The sequence below is a fragment of the Lithobates pipiens genome, unplaced genomic scaffold (genome assembly GCF_037356315.1).
Source record: "Lithobates pipiens isolate NorthernLeopardFrog02 unplaced genomic scaffold, aLitPip1_a1.2 Scaffold_10, whole genome shotgun sequence".
Taxonomy (NCBI): domain Eukaryota; kingdom Metazoa; phylum Chordata; class Amphibia; order Anura; family Ranidae; genus Lithobates; species Lithobates pipiens.
The window spans coordinates 215,888,514-215,913,798 of record NW_027507686.1 but is presented as its reverse complement, the minus strand read 5'-3'; the positions used below and the strand labels follow the sequence as shown (position 1 = coordinate 215,913,798).

The window sequence follows — 25,285 nt, the reverse complement described above, 5'->3', positions numbered from 1 at the left end:
AGTCTGCTGGTGAAAATGTACACTTCAATGAGGGCATTGTGAATGTACAATGTATATGTAAATCGCTGCATAAAATGACGGCGCTATATAAGTACCTTAAATAAATAAAATATGCCATACCTGTGGGAATCCCGTGGAAGCTGGAAATCATCGTAGTAGGCACTGCTACTTCAGTGATTTTGACTAGTTTCTGGGTGCCGTGCCAAACATCTGCCCTGCTGCTTACTGAACACAGGAGGTCATTTGCCTGCTTAAAGAAAAAGCTTTAAGTTATGATTTACCAAGGTCTACCAAGATTTGCTATGTTAGGAACATCTCAAAATGTTTATTGTGTCTAAGCAGTACCCTGAAAAATTGATCTTTTTGTCTGGAATTTCTCTTGAAAAATAGCAACCTTGTAGCTTTCTATAGCTCTCTATCTGCAGTGTGAGATTGAGTGCTGGTTCACACTGCAGCGACCTGAAAGTTGGCACGACTTTGCCAAGCAACTTCGAGGCAACTTCATGGAAACTTCAAGGCAACTTCAAGGCATTTTCAAAGCAACTTTAGGGAATTCCTGGGTAATCTTCCTGTAGTGTCGGATCCAAATCACAACAATTAAGATAAGGATCCGACTTGGAGGCAACTTCCATTGAAATCTATGCGTACAAGTCGGCTAGAAGTCGCCTTTAAGTAGTACAGGAACCTTTTCTGAGGTCGGAGCGACTTCAGTAGTGTACATTAAGACCGCTTTCATTCACTTCAATGGAATTTCTTATGTCCAGCGACTTGGGGCAACTTAAGGTCTGACAAGTTGGATCCCAAGTCGCTGTAGTGTGAACTGGCACTTAAGGCACTGCTGCTTAGACAGTTTGAAATGACATTTGATGATTTCACTGCTGTACTGCTCACTGTTCCCTTAGCTGAAGACAAGAGGAAGCAAAGTCCTGTTTCCAAGATGGTAGACACAGACACACTGTGCACAACAAGACATTGCTGAAGAAAACCAGGATTGGAGAAAGATCAGCAGCATCACTGCTGACTAGTCCTTTGCCCTCAGCTTTTATAATAAAACAATCGGGGTGGGGGGGGGGAGGGGCACAGCTACTAGAGTTGTCTTTCCTTAACACCAGCTAGTGTTGCACTTTGTTTCATACAAATCCCCATTTGCATTGTTGCTCAGCCTGATGAAGGTGATGCAGATCTCAAAAATGCATTGGTCTGTTTTTTTCTTTTTTCATAGATTCTTTATTTTGGCTTTTTCAATATAGAATTTCATACGGTAGTAGCATAACATATACATAATATTGATCATGCTACACAGAGTGAAACATGAAACATCAATATTATACAGAAAGGATTGTCAAACATAACCATTTGCGGTGCTGCCAGGTTCAGAAGTCAAGAGTACCTGCAAACCCATGAGTATGCAGATAAATGAAGTGAGAGATGGTTAGGTGGAGTTGGACCTGGTAGTTAAAAGAGAAATATGGGTTTCTTTTTTTTTCTAGATTCATACTTACCTCGGTGGATGCTGCATTTGTTCCCTGGCACCTCTGTACTGAAAATAGAGTGATCAAACACCGCTGATCGCTCGGTTTTCAGAGCTCCGTGAGCAGAGAGCTGTGGACTGTCAGTCACAGCTCTCTGCTTCTGCTCCGTTCTTGCTTCCTGGAGCACTGAGCTGTGGAGGGGGCAGAGCAGCCATCTCAGGCTCTCAGCAGCTCACTGAGAGGCTGAGGCGGGTGTCAGTCCAAGCACCTGGCGGATCCAGACTTCCATTGTCGGGATGGCTCGGTGCCTGGACTGATATCCGTGAAATCAGCAGAGAGCAGGCTTCAGTCCGCTCTTTGCTGGAAACAGGTCACAGGAGTGCAAAACAAAATGCACTCCTGTGATGCATAGGAGAAGCCCAGCCAAACGAGGTTTGGCTGGAAATCTCCTTTAGGGTGGTAGCTTCAAGTGATATGCGGGTGGCAGGTTACAGTGTGAGGGAATGACCGTAAGGGGGTCAGAAGAAAGTGGGGGAGGGTAGGAGTGTGGAAGGGGACCGCACAGGCAATACTTTGTGAAAAGGGGGGACCAGTTATCACTCCCAGTCTCCTCCAAATAGTAGTGCCTGGCCCTCAGCTGTAAATGTAAAAGCATCCCAATAAGGCCTGTTTTCTTCTAATAAATTGATTATGTTCAGCAACATCATATTTTCTGAATCCTCATTATATGGTGGGGGTAACCCCACAAATTTTGAGACATATGTAGGCAGGTGCAGTCTTCTTTCTGCACTGCAGGTTGCTCTTAATCATAGCTACATTACAGAGGGAGAGGAAGTCAAGAGGTTCCTCTATGGTTTCCTGTGTCACCAGGGAGCTGATTTATTATACACTGGCTCCCAGGCTTGTCTCCCATTTCACAGGTGGGTAGTGTAGGGACAGGCCACCCCTCTGTCAGGGACAGTAATTAGTGTCAGGGAGAGGTTTCAGAAGAGTAAGGAGACCATTCTACCTGGAAGCCTCCCTCTTTGGGTACAAACTTGCCAGGTTGCATTCCGCCCCATAAGACAGATGCTGTAGGTGCGCCCAATACTTACTGCTTTACTCTTCACTGCAACATTCTGTGAGTGTGCCCAGTTGGGTTGTCTTCCTGCCTAGTAGTTTTGCATTGTTCATCTTTCACTTGAATACAGTTCTGTTTCTGCAACTAGACTCGACTAGACTAGACTAGAGTGTGTATTGGTACCACACCTCCCCACACGTGGGCTACTTTTTTGCTTCCATATTTCTAGCATACAAGTTTTGGTACCTTTACCTTGAAAAGTGGTCTAACCCCCCCTCTCCTATACTCCTGTACTACTGTACCCTATCTACTGTATATAAATTTGCAGATTGTATTTTGTGTATGGTGTGGACTTTGTCTGTGGATGTGATATTCTAAAAAGATCGACCTTATAGCAATGTACTTGTGATCTGTTGTTTTCAAAGGCCTGGCGAAGGGTAAGCATTTGCACCAATAATATATTGGCTTTGGTTTTACTTACTGAACCTCAATAAAACTTTTAGAAAATGAAAAAACAAGTATTTGATTCCATTGATGTAGATCCCTTGATTCTGGTAAACACAGTCCCCCCCCCCATATTGTCTGAATGAACAAATAATGCCCCTCCATATATGCCAGCTGCCATTGGGGACATAATTAGACCCCACGCTTAAACAGTCCAAACACACACTGACCTCTTTCTCTTTACCCTCAAACCCTAGACACATTCAGGGGCATATATATATAAGGGGAGGAGACATCCCAAAAGATGTCTGGAAGAAGGGAGCTACCCATTGGCTGAGAAGCCAGCAGGGGACGGTGCCGCTGCTTCCTCATCAAATGGTTACACAAAGTGAGCTGTCCAAATCTTCATCCAACAAGCTTCCTGTCCTAGTGTCGGTGCGGGATGGAGAGGCTCTGATGACTGCATTCAAGCTGCTGAACTGCATGCAGTGAAGCTCCTGCAGTGATCAAGGTAAGGGAGGAGAGGGAAAGAAAGTGTTTTATCCCAATAGAAATTAAAGGAAGCTGCTAGAGGTGCCTGGGCATTGCATAGCCTGTGTCCCATTGTAATGCCACCCATATTCCTCTCCTTTTAACATGGTGACTGGAACCTAATACCTGCGCAGCATAGCTGTCAGTTCACTGTCACCATGTTAAAAGCACAGGATAGGGGTGGCATTACAACGAGTGTTATTAGGCTGGACAGCTGCACTCCAGTAGCCACCTTTATTTTACATAACGCCCTTAAGGCTGGGTCCACACTATGAATTGCCTATGAATCTCGCAGGAATGTACACTGCATTCCTGTGCAATTCACATTTGATTCAGTGCCTTGCAATTTGAACCTATTCAATTGCATGGGTTCAAATCTAAATGCATTGCACCAAAGTAGTGTATGCACTACTTTTGAAAACGCACTGCAATTGGATCGCATGGTGGTTTTATACCAGGCGATCCAGTGAATGCAAGCACGCTGCATTTGAGACCTAAGTTTGGGGTGTCATTAACATTGCACTGACACCTTCTGAAGATCGCTAAGGCAGTGCGATTGAACGCAGTGCGGGAAATGTGTTTGTAGCATCCTCTAGGCAGATAGATGCTAGAGTAGGATTTTTTTATCTTAGGGTAGGCAAATGTAGGCAGGCCTTATTTTGATCTGGGCTGGGTGTGGCTCATGTTAGCAGCTGGTGACTCACAGCCAGCATCAATGAGACGTCCCTCTTCTTTCTAGAGCATTCTGGAAGGTACTGGAAAGAGAGAATGAGAGGAGAAGTGGAGCTGCCTGGGATTTTCTAAGGAGCCCTGACCAATCCCCAACCTAGATTGGCAGGGGACAGGCCTCCTTAAATACCCAGGGTCAGTCCCAGCTGGGGAGGAGTTGAAGTTGTTCAGAGCTTGAAGATGGAATGCTAGGCTGTTGTGGCCTTTGTGGGAGCTCCCCAGTCTGGGGGGGGTTGTCGCTTGGGTGCAGACGAGGCCCTTCAAGAAACCATAAAGGTCTCTTGGACAGGAGACACTGGAGGAGCAAAGAGGACAGCAGGAGAGAGCATTGCTGGACAAGTCTTCAAGAAGAGGGAGAGGAACAACTGGTCACAGCCAGGTGGGCTGGTGAGTGACAAGCACAGTCAGGAGGACTGGGGAGGAATGCCTGAGAGGACTGGGAGCATGTAGTCTGGGATGAATGCAGAGCCAGTGAAGTGGCCTGGGCAGTGTCAAGGGCAGCTGCAGTCAGGAGGGCTGGCAGGGCCTGAAGATGGGTTACTGGGCTTAGTAATCAGAGACAGCTAGCACCACAAATTTTCTATCTGCTGTACTATAGGGGCCCACGGTCTCTGCCTGCAAAAAGCTGTTGCTAAGGCCTGGTTCACACCTATGCATTTTTTAGTGCATTTTCAGTTTTGCAGAAACACACTACAGTCCATTTAACATGGTTTCCTATGGATGTAGTTCACATCTGTGCATTTTATGGAAAGCACCTGGGACCTTTTTCTGGTTTTTGGTAGACTTCAATGAATCAAAAACGTGTATTGAAAAATGCTAAGGCTGGATTCACACCTATGCATTTTTAGTGCTTTTTGCATTTTGTAGATTTGCACTACATTCCATTTAACATAGTTTCCTATGGAACACGTTCTGTAGTGCAAATCTGCAAAATGCAAAAAGCACTAAAACTGCATAGGTATGAATCCAGCCTAAATGCACCTGGAAAATGCAAACTGCAACATGTATAGGTGTGAACCTGACCTAAGGGCCTGGCTGAGTCAGAGTCAGGCCTAACCCCATTGTGCTAGCTGTGCCTGGATCATTAGAGCGGAAGCGATGTGCAGGAGAATGGAGCGAACCTTAGGCTGGATTCACACCTATGCATTTTTACTGCTTTTTGCATTTTGCAGATTTGCACTACAGCCCATTTAACATGTTTTCCTATGGGACACATTCTGCAGTGCAAATCTGCAAAATGCAAAAAGCAGTAAAAATGCATAGAATCCAGCCTTATAGAGGAAACGATGTGCAAGAGGAGAAATGGAGTGAACCTAATGGACTGTACATACCGTATATACTCGAGTATAAGCCGAGATTTTCAGCCTCTTTTTTGAGGCTGAAAGTGCCCCCCTCGGCTTATACTCGAGTCATCGCTGTCTGCCTGCTCGATCAGCGTGTCGAGCAGACAGACAGCGGCCATTCTATAATTCAAAAGCCGCGCCTCCGGCTCCGCCTTCGCCTGTGATAGGCGGAACACTGAATTTCCCAGCAGCCTGTGTTCCGCCTATCACGGACATCGTCTCATCCTCGTACTACGGACGAGGATGAAAGGATGTCCGTGATAGGCGGAACACAGACTGCTGGGAAATTGTGTTCCGCCTATCACAGACAGGGAGGCGCGGCATTTGAACAGGGGAATGGGCGCCGACGAAGAGCGGTGATCCTGGGACGGGACCGGACGGAGGCTCGGCTCGGGACGGGACGGGACCGGACGGAGGCTCGGGACGGGACGGGACCGGACGGAGGCTCGGCTCGGGACGGGACGGGACCGGACGGAGGCTCGGGACACAGGTAGGCTGGACACACAAGGCCACACACACACACACACACACACACAGGGATGGATGGATGGATGGACACACACACACACAGGGATGGATGGATGGATGGACACACACACACACAGGGATGGATGGATGGATGGACACACACACACACAGGGATGGATGGATGGATGGACACACACACAGGGATGGATGGATGGATGGACACACACACACACAGGGATGGATGGACACACACACACACACAGGGATGGATGGATGGATGGACACACACACAGGGATGGACAGGCATATCTCACCCTCGGCTTATACACGAGTCAATAGGTTTCCCAGTTTTTTGGGGGTAAATTGGGGGCCTCGGCTTATACTCGGGTCGGCCTATACTCGAGTATATACGGTAGTTGTCCCAAGCAAATTGCTATTATTTCCACTGGGCATTCCATATTTCCCATACCCCGTGCAAGTTCGATTCCCTCAATAAAATATAAAAACAAAGCTGACGGACTGTTCATTGTCTTAGCCCTTGTACACACGGTCGGAAATTCTGAGGGAAAATGTCTGATCGTACCGTGTTGTTTGATTATCCGACCATGTGTGGCCTCCATCGGACTTTTTCCGTCAGACTGTCCGACCAACAAAGTTTGAGAGCTGGATATGAAATTTTCCGACAACATGATCCAATCGGACTTTGCCCGATCGTTTGTAGAGAATTCCGATCGGACAAAGTGCCACACATGCTCAGATCAAATTACGAGACCAAAGCTATTGGCTACTAGCCTGAACGTAGTTCCGCCGTAACGAACAAACGTCATCACATTCCGAGCGCTCGGATTTTCTGACAACTTTGTCTGACCGTGTGTATGCAACACCAGTTTCAGACAATTTTGTGGTCGGAATGTCCGACTGTGTGTACAAGGGCTTAGAGTGTCTGGAAGTGAATGCCGGGCTGGGGAGGGTGACAGGTGGGCCACATTACTCAGCAACCCCTGCGGGGGTACCTATACATGTACAGATCATGTATTTCCCGCACCACGTTCTAGTTCAAGTCAGGGCTAAAATAACAGCAATCACAGTGAAAGTTTGAGGAAAAAACTGTTAATGTGTTTCACACTAAACCAGTGCTTAACAATGTGTTATGGTTTTGTTAGGAGTAAGTGCTAGTTCAGCATGAAACGCATCAACAGTTTTTTTTCCCCCTACTTTTACTGCAATTTATGTGTTTTTAAGGGCTTTTTGTAAAATAAAGGTGGCTACTGGAGTGTAGCTGTCCGGAGTTTCTATTTTCTTATATTGTACACTTAGGAGCTGAGCCATTAGTGGGTGAATTTAAGTGGCAGAGGTATTGGTCGCATAAAGTCACAATCTTCACCTCAGCCAATCAGAGGAAGCTTTGTATTCTTTGATAAAATACATGGCTTCCTGTGAATGGCTAAGTAGTGCTCAACCTAACTCGATTTTGTTCCAGGAATGGAACATTCCCACTTCCGGAACATAGCTCTGTATATTGTATGTAGCTGATTCTACATACAGTTTATATAGCGCTGACAGTGAGAGCATCTGTTATAAAAGGAAATAGTGTGCTTGGGCCAGCTTGGCCCAAATTAACTATTTAAAGTCATTGTAAACATGAAGTTAGGCTTTAAACCCACCACTGTGCCACAGGGATAGTGTAGTCTGCCCTTCAACCTCTATCCCGTCTACTAAATTGGCCATCAGATGATGGACTGCTGAGCCAAAGAACCAAGTGGACACAAGGTTTGTGAGGGAGGCTCCGAGCATTGCTGACTCCTTCTCACATGGTTAGGACAGATTATGTGAGGTTGATCACAATCAGGAAGTTAACTGCAGCATAGATATGGTGAAAGGCCTTTGCCTACGCTTATTTGTTTCAGATTGCAGTCACAGGGATTTGCTGCCGCCAGTAGAGTTATGCCTAAAGCGGACTGCATACACTAGGTTGTAGATGACATACAACTGATTCCTGCACTATACTGTACAACAGACGCTGGTTGCTCAGCAGCCACTATTAATGAAGTTTTTCTTCGAGGTTACTGAGTGCAGAAAAGCATATGTAATGGTAGACTTTTTTTTACAAATCAATGGGTTGAGGTTTGTCTGTTGGACTCTTGCTTGTAGTACAGTAATTACGCCTAAAGGGGACTGCATACATGCATATACCATTTTTTGGGTAAAAGGACTGTGGCATATGTTACTCTGTACATAATGGAGTTGATTTACTGAAAGCAAATGGACTGTGCACTTTGCAAATTGCAGCTGCACTCTGCAAATTGTAGTTGGACTCTACAAGAGCAGTTGCTCCAGAGCTTAATAAATGAGCAGAAAGTCTTTTGACTTGCATTATGAAATCATGTTAAGGCAAAAATTTTGCAAAAATGTTAAGGCAAAAAAAAAAAAAAATGTTAAGGCTAAAATTTAAAAAAGTTATTTTTTAATTGTTTTTACTTGCACGTGTTGGGGTATTCTTTGCAAAGTCAATCTTTAGCTCATTTACTAAGCTGCTCTGGAACAACTGCACTTTGTAAAGTGCACGCTCTCTTTGCCTTTCGTAAATCAACCCCAATGAGTAGGGCCAAGTTTAAATCCCCTCCCTCTTTTAGCACAATTTTGGCACACTCATAATTTGTCACGGTTTGGCAGGTGTGTTGTCTAATTATTATTCCGTGGGTACGCAACCCTGAACCCCCCAGGGAAATAAATTATCTACGGCCCTGGACACATGATTAGACTAATGGTGATTGAAAAAGTGCAATAATACAATATGAAATTCTGTATGTGTTATGGGGCACTGAAGAAGCATTAGCATCCTTACAGCTCTGAGTAGTTAAGATCAGATAGTCTCCAACATTTGTGAGACTACTGCTTTTTATTTCCATTACTAAGACATGTTCCATTACACTTCATAGTATATACTGTATTTTGCTATCAACATTATTCCCTGTGGCAGAGAACATTTGTTACTACAACAGTAATCAATTATATACAAATTGTACTTAAAAAATAATATAAAAACAAATGTTCTTCGTAAAGGGAATGGAACCCAGGGCCTCACAGATGCTGGCAGCAGCTCGGATAAGACATGAGATTATTCTTAAACTAGAGAATATTCCTGGTGTAATTTGGGCAATACAGTCATTGTGTAGGGCAGTGGTGTCCACACTGTGGCCCAGGGGCCAGTTGCGGCCCTTTAATTGCCTTTATCCGGCCCTTTGGGGCACTGATACACTATTCTGTCTTACCAATGATGGGGCACTATTCCTCCAACTAATCCCTAATGTGGTGATGCTTACTCCCACTGATGCCAGCAAAATATCCACTCCCGCTATTCATAGTCCGGCCCCTCTAAAGTCTGAAGGACAATACACTGGCCCTTTGTTTAGAGTATTTGGAGACCCCTGGTGTAGGGCAATATATTAGGAATGTATTCATAGAAAGCTTAGAGATACTTTTTTGGGAGCAGCATAGCAATTTGCCAAATGCAGGACTTTAAGGAAACTTGTCAAAGACCAAGTGCTCTAACTATCAAGGAGTATCAGGACATAATGTAAGAATCATTGAAGCAATAAAACAGCAGCCAAAATTAGTATTGTTAAAATTCTTTATTTAGAAAAATTTAAAGTATAACAAGTTTTAAAGTAGAATGCCAGCCAAAACTTTTTTGTAGCTTATCAATGTCAATCGCAGGGATTAGTGCGGCCGTTAATGACCCATTCTGCCTTAATCTTTTCCTGGTTTGATAATGTTGTCAATGCCCACCTGTCCATATGACAATCGCTCCCACCATTTGTCCTGGTGTCACAGGGACAGGGACAGGAAGAGAAAATCTTTCCCAATGAGGTCACTCAACAGAAACTTTGACTCTTCTCCACTCTATCCAGAAAAAAATGGAGTTAGGCTTTAACATTTTATAAACTTTAGAAAAGCAGTTTTAATCAGTAGAAGAGATGTTCCAAGATTAATTTGTCATCACTGCAGACTGAAATTGTAGTTTTAGTGTTCATTGGGTTTGTTCATCATCCTTGCTTGTAGGAAAGGGCAAGGGCCATCATGTTGAATTAGGGACTGCACAGTCCGCGCCCTGGAAAATATGTACAAGAATTATAAATGACAAAACAATATACATTTAAATGAAAAAATATTATTATAACAACTTCATGTCTTTTTGTTGTGGTGTGGATACATTTAGTATAAAATAAAGTTTTTAGAGTTATGGGAGGGGAACATTTCTTAGGCAAGTCTGTTAAAGCATACTGTAAACAGCATTTAGGTAGAGGATGATGATCATGGACCAATCTGTCTGGTTGCAGTTGGATTTAAAAAAAAATTTGGGGTGTGTTTTCCTACTCTTACCCCTAGTTTTCCTTTTAATAAACAGGCATGCTAGAAAGGTCTGAGTGCACGTGTTTATGGGTCTTAAACCATAAAATGCTTTTGGTGGTCAAGATAAAGCCAACCAGTGTCAATGACAGTTGGTTGCAGATGAGTGAATATTGGAAAAGACCATCATTTCTTCCTTCAGGCATATCAGTTGAAAAGCAGTCCAAAGGCCCAGTGGAGTGGAGGGGCAGTAGGCCAAGACAGCTTGAGCTCTCAGTTTTTTTTCTTATGGGAAATATTTTAACAAAAGCGCCAGTGACCATAAATAAATTCACCTTATCTTCACTCCTGCACCACCCTTCCATTGCAAAATACTCAGTCCCTCTTGGTATAGGGGAGCATAATGTAGTTGTTTACACCAGCAGCGAGGCCTGAACATTGTCACATGATGAAGGAGAGAACATCATCACTCACTGTGAGTTAAGTAAAACTAGGCATACACTTTGTTTTGCAGGCTGAACAAAACAAATTGAACAGGTTCCCCCCATCCACACTTTGCATCAGCGACGGATAAATCTCTTACTGCAGGTATTGGATATTGACCAAATTGGATGCAGCTGCTCTTTGGTCAACAATTTTACCTCCAGGCTCCTATGATTTTTTACATACAAGGCTGTTTGGCTGGGAGTGTTGGATGTTGAGGTTACTGAATGCTGTTTGGCAGTATTTGGCAAAGTCTGATTAGGTCCCCTACCCTTAATTTCCCCTAGGCCATCTTTCACAAGTAAATCTGGGCTTTCCATGATCACAAGTGTCCTTTTTTATTTAGAGGGCTTTCACACAAGCTGCTATTTTTAGTGCCACTTTACCATCATTTTAGCAGTGCTATTCGGCCTCTAGCGGGCGGTTTTAACCCCCCTGCTAGTGGCCGAAAAGGGGTTAAATCCGCCGGCAAAACGTTGCTCTGGCTGGTATCGCAGCGCTGCCCCATTGAATGGGGAGCAGCGGTGGAGGAGTGGGGAGTTACCACTCCTTCACCGCTCCAAAGAAGCTGCTGCAGGACTTTTTGTGACACCCTGCCAGTGCACCGCTCCAGTGTGAAAGCCCTGGGGCTTTCACACTAAAGTGAATGGAGCCACTTTTTTCAGGCGCTATTTCTAGCGATGTATCGCCTGTAAAACGCTGGCAGTGTGAAAGGGGTCTAAGATTATATCCTACCATTTCTACTAACCTGTTTTCTGCACAGAGCACACATTCACTGCTGTAGGTGTAGCCGTCTGTCCCACAGATTGGCTTATCCTCATACACACATGGATCGGCGTACCTAGAACACAAAGGCTGAACCGGTGTTAACTACTTCTTTAACAGTAATGCAGGTCACCTGCAAACAGTTGAAAATGAAAATCAATAAATAATAAATAATCAATATATAATCTTTTAAAAGTTCTTGTTTTTTAGTTTGTAATTATATTGGGTATGGGCCAGTCATGTTTTCTCATTGCATATTCAGGCTTCCAAGTTTGCAGTGCTACTTAAAGTCTGTGAATCATCTGAATCACTGAAAAAATGCACTTCCTGTGTGGCTGATATTTTTTATTAATAGTTGTGAATGGGCTGCCTTAATGCAACGTGCATGTTGTAACACACTGCAGAAGTTTCAGCACAGTGGCTAAGTGGTTAGTACGTCTGCCTAGCAGCAATAGTCATTGGTTTGAATCCCAATCACGACACTACGTGCCCAGAGTTTGCATGTTCTCCCTGTTCCTGCATCGGTTTCCTCCCCCTCTCGAAAGACATAATGGTAGGTTAATTGGTCCTAGCATGTGTATGTATGAATGTGAGTTAGGTACCTTAGACTGTGAGCTCCTTGAGGGCAGGGACTGATGTGAATGAATAAAAAAATACGTTTAAAGTGCTGTGTAAGTTGATGACACTTGATAAGTACCTGCAATAATTAAAATAATAAAGTGTGATGCCAGCCTTAACATGTATCTCCAGCTTGCCATGCAGCTGCTTTGAGATACAGAAGAGGAGCCAGTACAGGCTAATTTAACTAAGTTCTCAAACCTAAATAAAAATACTGCTTTATTTTTTTTCCTAAGACAAGTGGAAATGCTCATGATCACTACCTAGGAAGGTGGATGGTCCACCTTGGATGCAGCCACTTTGAGAGTCTCGGTTACCGCATCCCACTATCAGATGGACATTGCTACATTGTCCACAGCTCTGCAAGGCTACCCTTGGCAGCCCTGCCAGAGCCTAGATACCGAGGAAGGCTGAAGAAAGTTCCCCAAACCTCCCTCTTAGGCCGCGTACACACGGGCGGACTGTTCGCCCAACCTTGTTCGGCAAAGGCCGCGTACACACGCGCGGACTGTTCGCCCAACCTTGTTCGGCAAACAGTTTGTCAAACAGTCCGCTCAAAATTTGCATGAGCGGACTTGCCCACACACGAGCGGACTGTTTGACGAACAAGGTTGGGCAAACAGTTCGCTCAACTTTTGAAATGAACGGACTCGCCCACGTAAGGAGGAGGCAAATCCGCCCATTTCGAGCGCGTGTACAGGTAGGCGGGGCCCGCGAAGGAGACGTCGCGGGCTCCGCCGCCTGGAATGGGCTTAAAGGGGAACCCCAACGCCGAAAAAAATCGGCGTGGGGGTTCCCCCCAAGTCCACACCAGACCCTTGTCCGAGCACGCTACCCGGCCGGCCAGGAAAGGGGGGCGAGCGAGCGCGCCCCCCCTCCTGAGCCGTACCAGGCCGCGTGCCCTCAACATGGGGGGGTGCCTTGGGGAAGGGGGGGGCCGCGCGGCCCCCCCACCCCAAAGCACCTTGTCCCCATGTTGATGAGGACAAGGGCCTCTTCCCGACAACCCTGGCCGTTGGTTGTCGGGGTCTGCGGGCGGGGGGCTTATCGGAATCCGGGAGCCCCCTTTAAGAAGGGGGCCCCCGGATACCGGCCCCCCACCCTATGTGAATGAGTATGGGGTACAATGTACCCCTACCCATTCACCTGTGAAATAAAGTACAAATAAAAACACAACACAGGGGGAAAAAATATTTTATTGCACAGCCGGGGGTCTTCCGTCTTCGGGGGTCTTCTCGCCGGACTCCTCCGCTATGTGTGTGTAGCTCTTTTGCCAGCGGAGGAGTCCGGCTTTCTTCCTCCCCGCCGCCGGCCTCTTCTCCCGACTTCGGGGGTCTTGTCCCCCTCTTCGGTTCTTCTGCCGGGCCACCGCGCCTGGTCCGGTGGCCCGGTCTTCTGTCGCCGTCTTCCGTTCTTCTGTCGCCGCCTTCGGTTCTTCTGCCGGGCCACCGCGCCTTCTTGTAGCTCTTTTACAGGCGGTGGCCCGGTCTTCTGTCGCCGTCGCCGCCTTCCGTTCGTGTTCTTCTTCTTGTTCTTCTCCTGGAGATGTTGACTCGACGAGCTCTCCGGCCGGAATGCCGGGGACGCGCTGTGCGGTCACTTATATAGTGACAATGGGGCGGGGTCACATAGTATATGTCACATGGGTTGGTCACATGGGTTGATGTCACATGGGGACTATGACATCGTAAGGGGGCGGGGTCACCATGTGACATCAACCCATGTGACATATACCATGTGACCCCGCCCCATTGTCACTATATAAGTCACAGCGCAGGGCGGCTCTGGCATTCCGGCCGGAGGGAGCGACGTGTCAACATCGCCTGGAGAAGAACAAGAAGAACAAGAAGAAGAACACGAACGGAAGGCGGCGACGGCGACAGAAGACCGGGCCACCGCCTGTAAAAGAGCTACAAGAAGGCGCGGTGGCCCGGCAGAAGAACCGAAGGCGGCGACAGAAGAACGGAAGACGGCGACAGAAGACCGGGCCACCGGACCAGGCGCGGTGGCCCGGCAGAAGAACCGAAGAGGGGGACAAGACCCCCGAAGTCGGGAGAAGAGGCCGGCGGCGGGGAGGAAGAAAGCCGGACTCCTCCGCTGGCAAAAGAGCTACACACACATAGCGGAGGAGTCCGGCGAGAAGACCCCCGAAGACGGAAGACCCCCGGCTGTGCAATAAAATATTTTTTCCCCCTGTGTTGTGTTTTTATTTGTACTTTATTTCACAGGTGAATGGGTAGGGGTACATTGTACCCCATACTCATTCACATAGGGTGGGGGGCCGGTATCCGGGGGCCCCCTTCTTAAAGGGGGCTCCCGGATTCCGATAAGCCCCCCGCCCGCAGACCCCGACAACCAACGGCCAGGGTTGTCGGGAAGAGGCCCTTGTCCTCATCAACATGGGGACAAGGTGCTTTGGGGTGGGGGGGCCGCGCGGCCCCCCCCTTCCCCAAGGCACCCCCCATGTTGAGGGCACGCGGCCTGGTACGGCTCAGGAGGGGGGGCGCGCTCGCCCCCCTTTCCTGGCCGGCCGGGTAGCGTGCTCGGACAAGGGTCTGGTGTGGACTTGGGGGGAACCCCCACGCCGATTTTTTTCGGCGTTGGGGTTCCCCTTTAAGCCCATTCCAGGCGGCGGAGCCCGCGACGTCTCCTTCGCGGGCCCCGCCTACCTGTACACGCGCTCGAAATGGGCGGACTTTCCGAGCGGGAACAGTCCGCTCATTTCGAAAGTACAGCGGACAAGCCCACACACGGGCGGACTGTTCGCTCAAACACAGTTTCAGCGGACAGTTTTTCGGAATTTCCGAAAGACATTGTCCGTCCAACTGTCCGCTGAAACTGTCCGCTGAAAGCCCACACACGAGCGGACTGTCCGCCCAAACACTGTTCAGCGGACAAGGTTGGGCGAACAGTCCGCCCGTGTGTACGCGGCCAAACAGTTTCATCAAACAGTCCGCTCAAAATTTGCATGAGCGGACTTGCCCACACACGAGCGGACTGTTTGACGAACAAGGTTGGGCAAACAGTTCGCTCAACTTTTGAAATGAACGGACTCGCCCACGTAAGGCGGAGGCAAGTCCGCCCATTTCGAGCGCGTGTACAGGTAGGCGGGGCCCGCGAAGGAGACGTCGCGGGCTCCGCCGCCTGGAATGGGCTTAAAGGGGAACCCCAACGCCGAAAAAAATCGGCGTGGGGGTTCCCCCCAAGTCCACACCAGACCCTTGTCCGAGCACGCTACCCGGCCGGCCAGGAAAGGGGGGCGAGCGAGCGCGCCCCCCCTCCTGAGCCGTACCAGGCCGCGTGCCCTCAACATGGGGGGTGCCTTGGGGAGGGGGGGGGGCCGCGCGGCCCCCCCACCCCAAAGCACCTTGTCCCCATGTTGATGAGGACAAGGGCCTCTTCCCGACAACCCTGGCCGTTGGTTGTCGGGGTCTGCGGGCGGGGGGCTTATCGGAATCCGGGAGCCCCCTTTAAGAAGGGGGCCCCCGGATACCGGCCCCCCACCCTATGTGAATGAGTATGGGGTACAATGTACCCCTACCCATTCACCTGTGAAATAAAGTACAAATAAAAACACAACACAGGGGGAAAAAATATTTTATTGCACAGCCGGGGGTCTTCCGTCTTCGGGGGTCTTCTCGCCGGACTCCTCCGCTATGTGTGTGTAGCTCTTTTGCCAGCGGAGGAGTCCGGCTTTCTTCCTCCCCGCCGCCGGCCTCTTCTCCCGACTTCGGGGGTCTTGTCCCCCTCTTCGGTTCTTCTGCCGGGCCACCGCGCCTGGTCCGGTGGCCCGGTCTTCTGTCGCCGTCTTCCGTTCTTCTGTCGCCGCCTTCGGTTCTTCTGCCGGGCCACCGCGCCTTCTTGTAGCTCTTTTACAGGCGGTGGCCCGGTCTTCTGTCGCCGTCGCCGCCTTCCGTTCGTGTTCTTCTTCTTGTTCTTCTTGTTCTTCTCCAGGCGATGTTGACACGTCGCTCCCTCCGGCCGGAATGCCAGAGCCGCCCTGCGCTGTGACTTATATAGTGACAATGGGGCGGGGTCACATGGTATATGTCACATGGGTTGATGTCACATGGTGACCCCGCCCCCTTACGATGTCATAGTCCCCATGTGACATCAACCCATGTGACCAACCCATGTGACATATACCATGTGACCCCGCCCCATTGTCACTATATAAGTGACCGCACAGCGCGTCCCCGGCATTCCGGCCGGAGAGCTCGTCGAGTCAACATCTCCAGGAGAAGAACAAGAAGAACAAGAAGAAGAACACGAACGGAAGGCGGCGACGGCGACAGAAGACCGGGCCACCGCCTGTAAAAGAGCTACAAGAAGGCGCGGTGGCCCGGCAGAAGAACCGAAGGCGGCGACAGAAGAACGGAAGACGGCGACAGAAGACCGGGCCACCGGACCAGGCGCGGTGGCCCGGCAGAAGAACCGAAGAGGGGGACAAGACCCCCGAAGTCGGGAGAAGAGGCCGGCGGCGGGGAGGAAGAAAGCCGGACTCCTCCGCTGGCAAAAGAGCTACACACACATAGCGGAGGAGTCCGGCGAGAAGACCCCCGAAGACGGAAGACCCCCGGCTGTGCAATAAAATATTTTTTCCCCCTGTGTTGTGTTTTTATTTGTACTTTATTTCACAGGTGAATGGGTAGGGGTACATTGTACCCCATACTCATTCACATAGGGTGGGGGGCCGGTATCCGGGGGCCCCCTTCTTAAAGGGGGCTCCCGGATTCCGATAAGCCCCCCGCCCGCAGACCCCGACAACCAACGGCCAGGGTTGTCGGGAAGAGGCCCTTGTCCTCATCAACATGGGGACAAGGTGCTTTGGGGTGGGGGGGCCGCGCGGCCCCCCCCTTCCCCAAGGCACCCCCCATGTTGAGGGCACGCGGCCTGGTACGGCTCAGGAGGGGGGGCGCGCTCGCCCCCCTTTCCTGGCCGGCCGGGTAGCGTGCTCGGACAAGGGTCTGGTGTGGACTTGGGGGGAACCCCCACGCCGATTTTTTTCGGCGTTGGGGTTCCCCTTTAAGCCCATTCGAGGCGGCGGAGCCCGCGACGTCTCCCTCGCGGGCCCCGCCTACCTGTACACGCGCTCGAAATGGGCGGACTTTCCGAGCGGGAACAGTCCGCTCATTTCGAAAGTACAGCGGACAAGCCCACACACGGGCGGACTGTTCGCTCAAACACAGTTTCAGCGGACAGTTTTTCGGAATTTCCGAAAGACTTTGTCCGTCCAACTGTCCGCTGAAACTGTCCGCTGAAAGCCCACACACGAGCGGACTGTCCGCCCAAACACTGTTCAGCGGACAAGGTTGGGCGAACAGTCCGCCCGTGTGTACGCGGCCTAAGTTCTGATTTTTCACATGACACCACCAAGGGGGAAGCTTAGCAGAACTTCCTTCGGTCTGCCAGGAGCCAGTGTATCGAAGGTCTGGTAAATGTTTTAGTGGAAGAAGTGAAACTGATGGGGAAAGGGTGGGAGATTTGTTGGGGGGGAGGCTTGTTGGTGGAGGGTGGTTGGCTAGTGGGGCTTTTGCTAGGGGAGGTGGGATTTTTGCTGGTGGTGGATTTTACCGGGGGAGAGGGATTTTTGCTGGTGAGAGTTTTGCAGGAGTAGGAGGATTTTAGCTAGTGAGGGGTTTTGGTGCAGGGTTGTTTGCTGGTTGGCATTTTTTATGCAGATATTTTTGTGTCCATTTGTTGTCCACATGCTGTTAGTAAATGTCAGTTTGTTGTCTACATATTATCAAAATTGCCTATTTATTGTGGCCCTATTTCCCATTTGCTGCTTAAATACTGCATGTTTGTACATTTGTTACCTGCATATTGTCCCAGTTGGCTGTTTTCTTATGTGTACTGTATATTTGCTGCCTATTGGCTGCCTGAATATTGTAGCATTTTCCCGATTGTTGCCTGTATATTGTATACAGTTGCATGTTTGTTGCCCATATTCTCGGGATAGCTATTTTGTGCCCACTTATTGTGAAGTCACCCCTGATTAGAGGATCATATTTCTATATTGTCTTATATATGTAGACCTATCACTATCAAAGCACGTCATTTTATTATTATGTTTCGCCAGGGGGAGCTATGTGCAATCTTTTAAAAGCTTCCGTTTTATTTTAATTAGCATACAGATATTTCCCCCCTTTGTGCTATTTTTTTTTTTTACCTTTTTTTTATTTAGATAAAGCAAATCTTTTTCCATTTTTTTTGGCCCATTAATATTATTTATTTCATTGCGTAATCACTACTAAGTATAGCCATGGCCTCAGGTAATCTTTAATTGCTTATTGAGGGCTATATCTATATGAACACATTCATGTCGTTCTAATAGCAGCATTTTTCTGTCCTTTGTCTTACCACTTGTGGTTTCTTCAAACTCGGTGCTGTAAATGCCAGACCTGCAGGATGAAAATATGCAATCTGGTATATTAATGTATTCTTTCAGGTACATAAAAACTATTTTTTTTACCTTGTTGTAGGCATTAAAAACGATACTACTAGTAGAGTAGCGGAGGGCTGAAATCTGTCTTTATAATAGTCTGCATCTGGAGAGATTTCTTGCTATGTCACCAAAATATTACCTGGGAAACAATGGGAACAGTGGGTTGCAGATTGATGTGGCTGAAAGCTGGTGGAGAGCTTCAGAATTACTTCAAAATTGCTGAAATTCTGGCCAGCATAAAGAGAACACCCAAAAATGAGATGAAGATCCGAATGATCTATCCATAAACATGCGTAATCGTTCCAAGCAAATGTACAGAACTATGCTCTAAGCTAGGGGCCAACAACCTAAGTCACATGTATTCTGAGCACCCAAAGTCATTTTCAGTTGCACCTATCTACAAAAGCAGGGCTCGAGTCCTGCGGGAACGCATGGGAACGGCGTTCCCGTACTATTTCCACAACGGGAACGCCGTTCCCATTAGCAGCCGGAGGAGCCTGCTGCTCGTGCGTAGCCCGCCGCTCCTCTGCCGCCCGAGTCAGTGACTGGTTGCTAGGCTAGGGCCGCTCCGCGTCTAGCAACCGGTCACATGACATCGGCCGTACACGCGGGCACGCACTGGAGTCAGTGCGCATGCGCCCTCCAGCGCAGCCAGCGGCAGACACACGCCGCTGGCATACGGACTGTCTCCTCCCTCCCCTCTACCCAGTTCTATCCCGAGCGAGAAGACTAGTAAACCAGGTTAGTCACTCAATACTCTGCAATACTCTGCATTACCCCGCAAATACTCTGCATTACCCCGCCAATACTCTGCATTACCCCGCCAATACTCTGCATTACCCCTCCGCCAATACTCTGCATTACCCCTCCGCCAATACTCTAAATTACTCTGCCAATACTCTGCATTACTCTGCATTACTCTGCATTACTCCGCCCATACTCTGCATTACTCCGCCAATACTCTGCATTACTCCGCCAATACTCTGCATTACTCCGCCAATACTCTGCATTACTCCGCCAATACTCTGCATTACTCCGCCAATACTCTGCATTACTCTACCAATACTCTGCATTACTCTACCAATACTCTGCATTACTCTACCAATACTCTGCATTACTCCACCAATACTCCGCCAATACTCTGCATTACTCCGCCAATACTCTGCATTACTCTACCAATACTCTGCATTACTCTACCAATACTCTGCATTACTCTACCAATACTCTGCATTACTCTACCAATACTCTGCATTACTCTACCAATACTCTGCATTACTCCACCAATACTCCGCCAATACTCTGCATTACTCCACCAATACTCTGCATTACTCTACCAATACTCTGCATTACTCCACCAATACTCTGCATTACTCCACCAATACTCTGCATTACTCCACCAATACTCCGCCAATACTCTGCATTACTCCGCCAATACTCTGCATTACTCCACCAATACTCTGCATTACTCCACCAATACTCTGCATTACTCCACCAATACTCTGCATTACTCCACCAATACTCTGCATTACTCCACCAATACTCCGCCAATACTCCACCAATACTCTGCATTACTCTACCAATACTCTGCATTACTCTACCAATACTCTGCATTACTCCACCAATACTCTGCCAATACTCTGCATTACTCCACCAATACTCCGCCAATACTCTGCATTACTCCACCAATACTCCGCCAATACTCTGCATTACCCCGCCAATACTCTGCATTACCCAATACTCTGCAATACCCCGCCAATACTCTGCATTACTCCGCCAATACTCTGCATTACTCCAACAATACTCTGCATTACTCCAACAATACTCTGCATTACTCCAACAATACTCCGCCAATACTCTGCATTACTCCACCAATACTCTGCATTACTCCACCAATACTCTGCATTACTCCACCAATACTCTGCTATACCCTGCCAATACTCTGCAATACATAACCTGCCGATACTTACTCTGCAATACTTACCCTGCCAAGACTCTGCAATACTTACCCTGCAATGCCCTGCCAATAATCTGCAATACCCAGCAGTAATCTGCCATACCCTGCCAATACTCTGCAATACCTTGCCAATACTTATCCTGCCAATATTCTGCAATACCCTGCCAATACTTACCCTGCCAATACATATTCTGCTAATACCCAGCCATACCCATCCATGCTCAGCCAAAATATTATTGGGGGAGATGACGTGGATATTACAGTAGGGGAGATGTATATTGCAGTGGGGACTATATGGTGGTGACATTTTTCACAGGTTTTTGCAAATTTATTATTTGCTGATCCGAAAAAAGATCCGATCTGTGACTCAGATCCAAGGAATGATCCGATCCATGAGTTTTTTGATCCGTTGCCAATAATCTTGCACGGCAAGGGCAACGTTATTCCAGTTTGTGTGATATTTTCTAATTTGCTGTATTTGAATTTGGAACAGGGTGTATTTGTGTTAGAAATTCCCTGCGAGGGAAAGATCATCAACCATTGTGTTGATTATTCTGTTTGACAAGTTAACTTATTTTGTATTTGTAAACTGGCACTTTACTATATATGTACTGTATATTCTGTGAAATATATATGCATATGAGCGTACCTTTATTTATTTATTTATTTTTTTGGTGGGGGAGTGGATCTTGGGTGAGAGTTCCCACACTTTTTTCCCCAGCACTTGACCCCTGTACAAAAGTATTTGATATGGAAAAGAAGAAAGGTAACAGCGCTCTCTACAGGGACAACTCAATCCATACACCAGGTCCACTCACAGGTGCAGAGGCTCAATGTGCCCCAACATACTCCAATGCAACAGTAGTAAGAAGAGCCGGCAACACTGTAATCCTTGAAGTGCCGTTTATTGGTACATCAGGGTGACAGTAAAACAATAAACTGACGCGTTTCGGCAATAGCCTTAGTCGTAACTGGTTTGAAACAGATATGACGAAAAATATAAATATACTCACATACACATATGCAAATTCCATTGGCCCATCAGGTTAGTGTCACAGAAAATTAACATATTTAATTTATACCACCAATTATTAAAGTGTATGTGAGTATATTTATATTTTTTGCCATATCTGTTTCAAACCAGCTACGACTAAGGCTATTGCCGAAACGCATCAGCTTTATTGTTTTACTGTCACTCTGATGTACCAATAAATGACACTTCAAGGATTACAGTGTTGTGGGCTCTTCTTACTACAAAAGTATTTGATATGTCTCATTACATTTATTTTGTAATATTTTCTTGAAAAAAAAAAGTATCATAAAAAAAGTAACTTTGCATTAATCTCATTCATTTTACGATATATACAGTACACACACACATATACATATATATATATATATATATATATTTTTTTTTTTTTAACCAAACATTTTATTGTAGAGAATCTTCTAGATCCATATGTTGTAAATGAAAGTGATTGATTCTCCACAAACCAATGTTTGGTGAAAGTCACATTCAGCCCTGGTTCACATTGGTATGATTTGACATGCGATTTGACATGTCAAATCGTATGTCAAATCGGCGGCAATGGCACCATCCTAATCGATGCAACACTGCATTTGCAAGCCGCCCTGATTTCAAAAAGTGGTTTCTGTACTACCACCTGTGCCCATCAATGCAGCCCCACCTGTGCCCATCAATGCAGCCCCACCTATGCCCATGATTGCAGCATGACCAGTGCAGAGGAAGAGAGAAGGTGGCCGGATAACAGAGCGGGGATTCCCGCTGTAACAGCTTACATTTGAATTGCTGTCCGCTCACGATCACACAGTCCCGCCTCCTGACCTGGCCCATGTGACAGACAGAACACGTCCTGGCATTGGACTGACGTTCTGTCTGTCACGTGCCGTATTAGGAGGTGGGACTGTGTGTGACCCTGAGCAGACAGCAATTCAAATGTAAGTTGTTACAGCGGGCAATCCCCGCTCTGTGATCCGGCCGGCTCTCCTCTTCCTCCACTCTCTCCTCCTCTGGGGGAGATCGCTGGGAGAATGGCTCCCATCCAAACCCACCTACCGGCGGTGCTTGCCCCCCCGCCCCCCGCTCCGAGGTCATCCACGCTCGGAAACAATAATTTTGCACTCACAGGTTGCGAGTAGGCGAGTGGAAAATTGGAGGGCAGTATATATATATATAAAAGATCGTATGACTTTGATTCAAAGTGACCTTGCTAATGTGCTAGTCTGTTGAACAGATATGAGATAGAAAGCTCCTGTAATGGCAATCGAAGGCATAAATGACACTTTGGGGTTGATTTACTAAAACTGGAGAGTGCAAAATCCGGTGCAGCTGTGCATGGTAACCAATCAGCTTCCTGTTTTTTTTTTTTTGGTCAAAGCTTAATTGAACAAAATGAAGTTAGAAGCAGCTTCTGTGTGCACCAGTTTTAGTAAATCTGTTTCTATCTCAATGACAGTGAACACAAGGACAAATGAAGGGTTAAACTCCCTAACAGGTACACAGACAGCAATCAAAACTTGCCTTCCTTTGTGCAAAGCTAAAAAACTATACATACACATAATGGAGATTCTATCTTCCTGTGTAAAACTATTTAGTTCCTATTCCTTTTACAAAATATTAAACATGACTCTCGGGTGGTTTGCTAGTATACAGAAGCTCTTACCAGAGACCAGGCAGACCACCAACACTTGGAGCATGAAGGAATTCATGTCGATCAGTAGAGATGAGTGCAGCTAAGATGAAACACCTTCCTGTATTTGTCCCATATTTGTACAGTTCTCCCTCTTTATCTAAACAGGAAAGATTTACTACAACAATTATCCTGAATTTCCTTGATGATATCATGCTCAACACATCCATAATTACGTAGCCAATTTAAATGTTATCTGTAAGTTAATGTGCAAACACTATGAATAATTGCAGTATATATATATTGTCTAGTCAGTTTTATATTTAAATACATTACCACTCTTTTTCTATGTTTGATTTACTGACGAGTTGTAAAATTCTAACTATATCATGGGTAATTACTGGGATTTTACCTAAATTAACCAGTGATCTCAAAAACCTAATTGTATGGAAAGTGAACATAAAAGTGATGGTCTTTTGACTGAAGTTCAGTAGAATCTGCAGAGAATTCTCTATCACAAATTCAAAAAGTGGAGTTTTAGTAAACCCTCCACTTAGATAACCATATCCTACCTGCTTAGTAACAAAGGGGACCACTGTGCAGAAATAAGTTAGCTTCCCAGGTGTGAAACATACTCATTTCCTCCTCATTGGTCATAAACCACCACAAAAAAATATATTCTTGTTGTAAATTAATAAAATATAATTTTAATTTACAATAGTTAATTATAAAATAAGATAGATGGGTAAGTAGATAGCTAGAATGTTAAATAAATAGTGATTGTTTCTCATTAGTTTAATTATGATGAATACCTTGTTTTAAGTTGCCTATCTCAAGCTAAAACTATATTTTGTAGTATTGAATAGAGTACAGAATAGTTAAAATATGACGGCTGTTTCTTTTTGCTGTCATATTACTTTTAGGCATTTTCTCTTAATTTTCTGTCCCAAAGACACAATGGCAAGAAAGAGAAATCTTTCCAAAGGTAGGAGATACAACTGTCTTTAACAGAAGAAGGGGGTGCTTGGGTATGTCCAAAAAGGACAGAGGAACTGCACACCATATAAAAGCATCAGAACAATTTATTAAATTCTTAAACACACAGACCAAATGTTACTAGGGGTTCCTTGAGCTGTGGCTGATTGACCTCCTATCTTAAGGTGCCGGAATAGTTCTGGGGTCAATGCCACTAGGTAGAGCCAGTTGCATGAAGCCAACAATCTTTTAAGCCATCTGTAGGGATTGAATTTTGACCACCACTGTAAGGGCTGCCTCATTCCACATAACCACAAATTTAAGGGCCATTTTTTTCACTGACCACCAATGAATTGGTTTTAGTAAGGGTTCCTCAAGCCTAGAAAATGATTTCAAGGCTTCCTCTGGGGTAAAAAGGTTGAGAAAGACTGGTCTATATATTGGATGGATCAGTCTGTGTGATGGAGGATTTAAAGTGGCTGCAAACCTCAGACATGAAATATCAACAAAGCACATCTCTCTATAGTGTGTACTTGTCTCAAGAGCATAAAGGGAGTTATTTACAAAAGGCAAATCCACTTTTTACTACAAGCGCAAAGTGCACTTGAAACTGCACTGAAAGTGCAGTTGGAAGTGCAGTCGCTGTAAATCTGAGGGGTAGATCACTTGTTGAAGTGGGTATATATATGAATAAAATAGTTAATAATATAAGCAGCCAGCACAAAACGTTTCTGGGAAACCAAACACAAATAGCAATAAAAATGCAGTGCTTGTATTAAATGAAGACACCAAGTGAATAGTGTGTTAATTGAATATAAATATAAAGTCCATATATCAAAGATTCCAAACGATTCCAGTGATCCAAAATAATAGGTGTTGCAATGAAGACCATCACATTTAGGTAGGGCACACACTGACCCTTACCCTAAGCGTTGGACTACCCAGATAAAGTAGGCAAAACAGTTTTATTTACAATATGGGCATGAAGCTCCTC

At 46.5% G+C, this 25,285-nt stretch overlaps 1 protein-coding gene across 1 annotated transcript; it reads right to left on the bottom strand.

Annotated features, from left to right (window-relative positions):
* Positions 1-9,660: 9,660 nt before the first annotated feature.
* LOC143939360 (serine protease inhibitor Kazal-type 1-like) lies at positions 9,661-23,494 on the bottom strand. Its single transcript, XM_077460960.1, has 4 exons — positions 23,350-23,494; positions 18,627-18,667; positions 11,629-11,735; positions 9,661-10,158 (listed from the first exon to the last, which is right to left on the bottom strand). Exons 1-4 carry the CDS (start codon positions 23,393-23,395, stop codon positions 10,071-10,073), a joined length of 282 nt encoding a protein of 93 aa, XP_077317086.1. The 5' UTR covers positions 23,396-23,494; the 3' UTR covers positions 9,661-10,070.
* Between the last annotated feature and the right edge of the window lie 1,791 nt (positions 23,495-25,285).

Excerpts from the sequence above, each read along its gene's own strand:
- LOC143939360 (XM_077460960.1), bottom strand. The coding sequence starts at position 23,395 with ATGAATTCCTTCATGCTCCAAGTGTTGGTGGTCTGCCTGGTCTCTG. Across the intron at positions 18,668-23,349 it reads GGTGGTCTGCCTGGTCTCTG|GTCTGGCATTTACAGCACCG; the intron begins GTAAGAGCTTCT and ends TTCATCCTGCAG. Across the intron at positions 11,736-18,626 it reads GTTTGAAGAAACCACAAGTG|CCTTTGTGTTCTAGGTACGC; the intron begins GTAAGACAAAGG and ends ACACCGGTTCAG.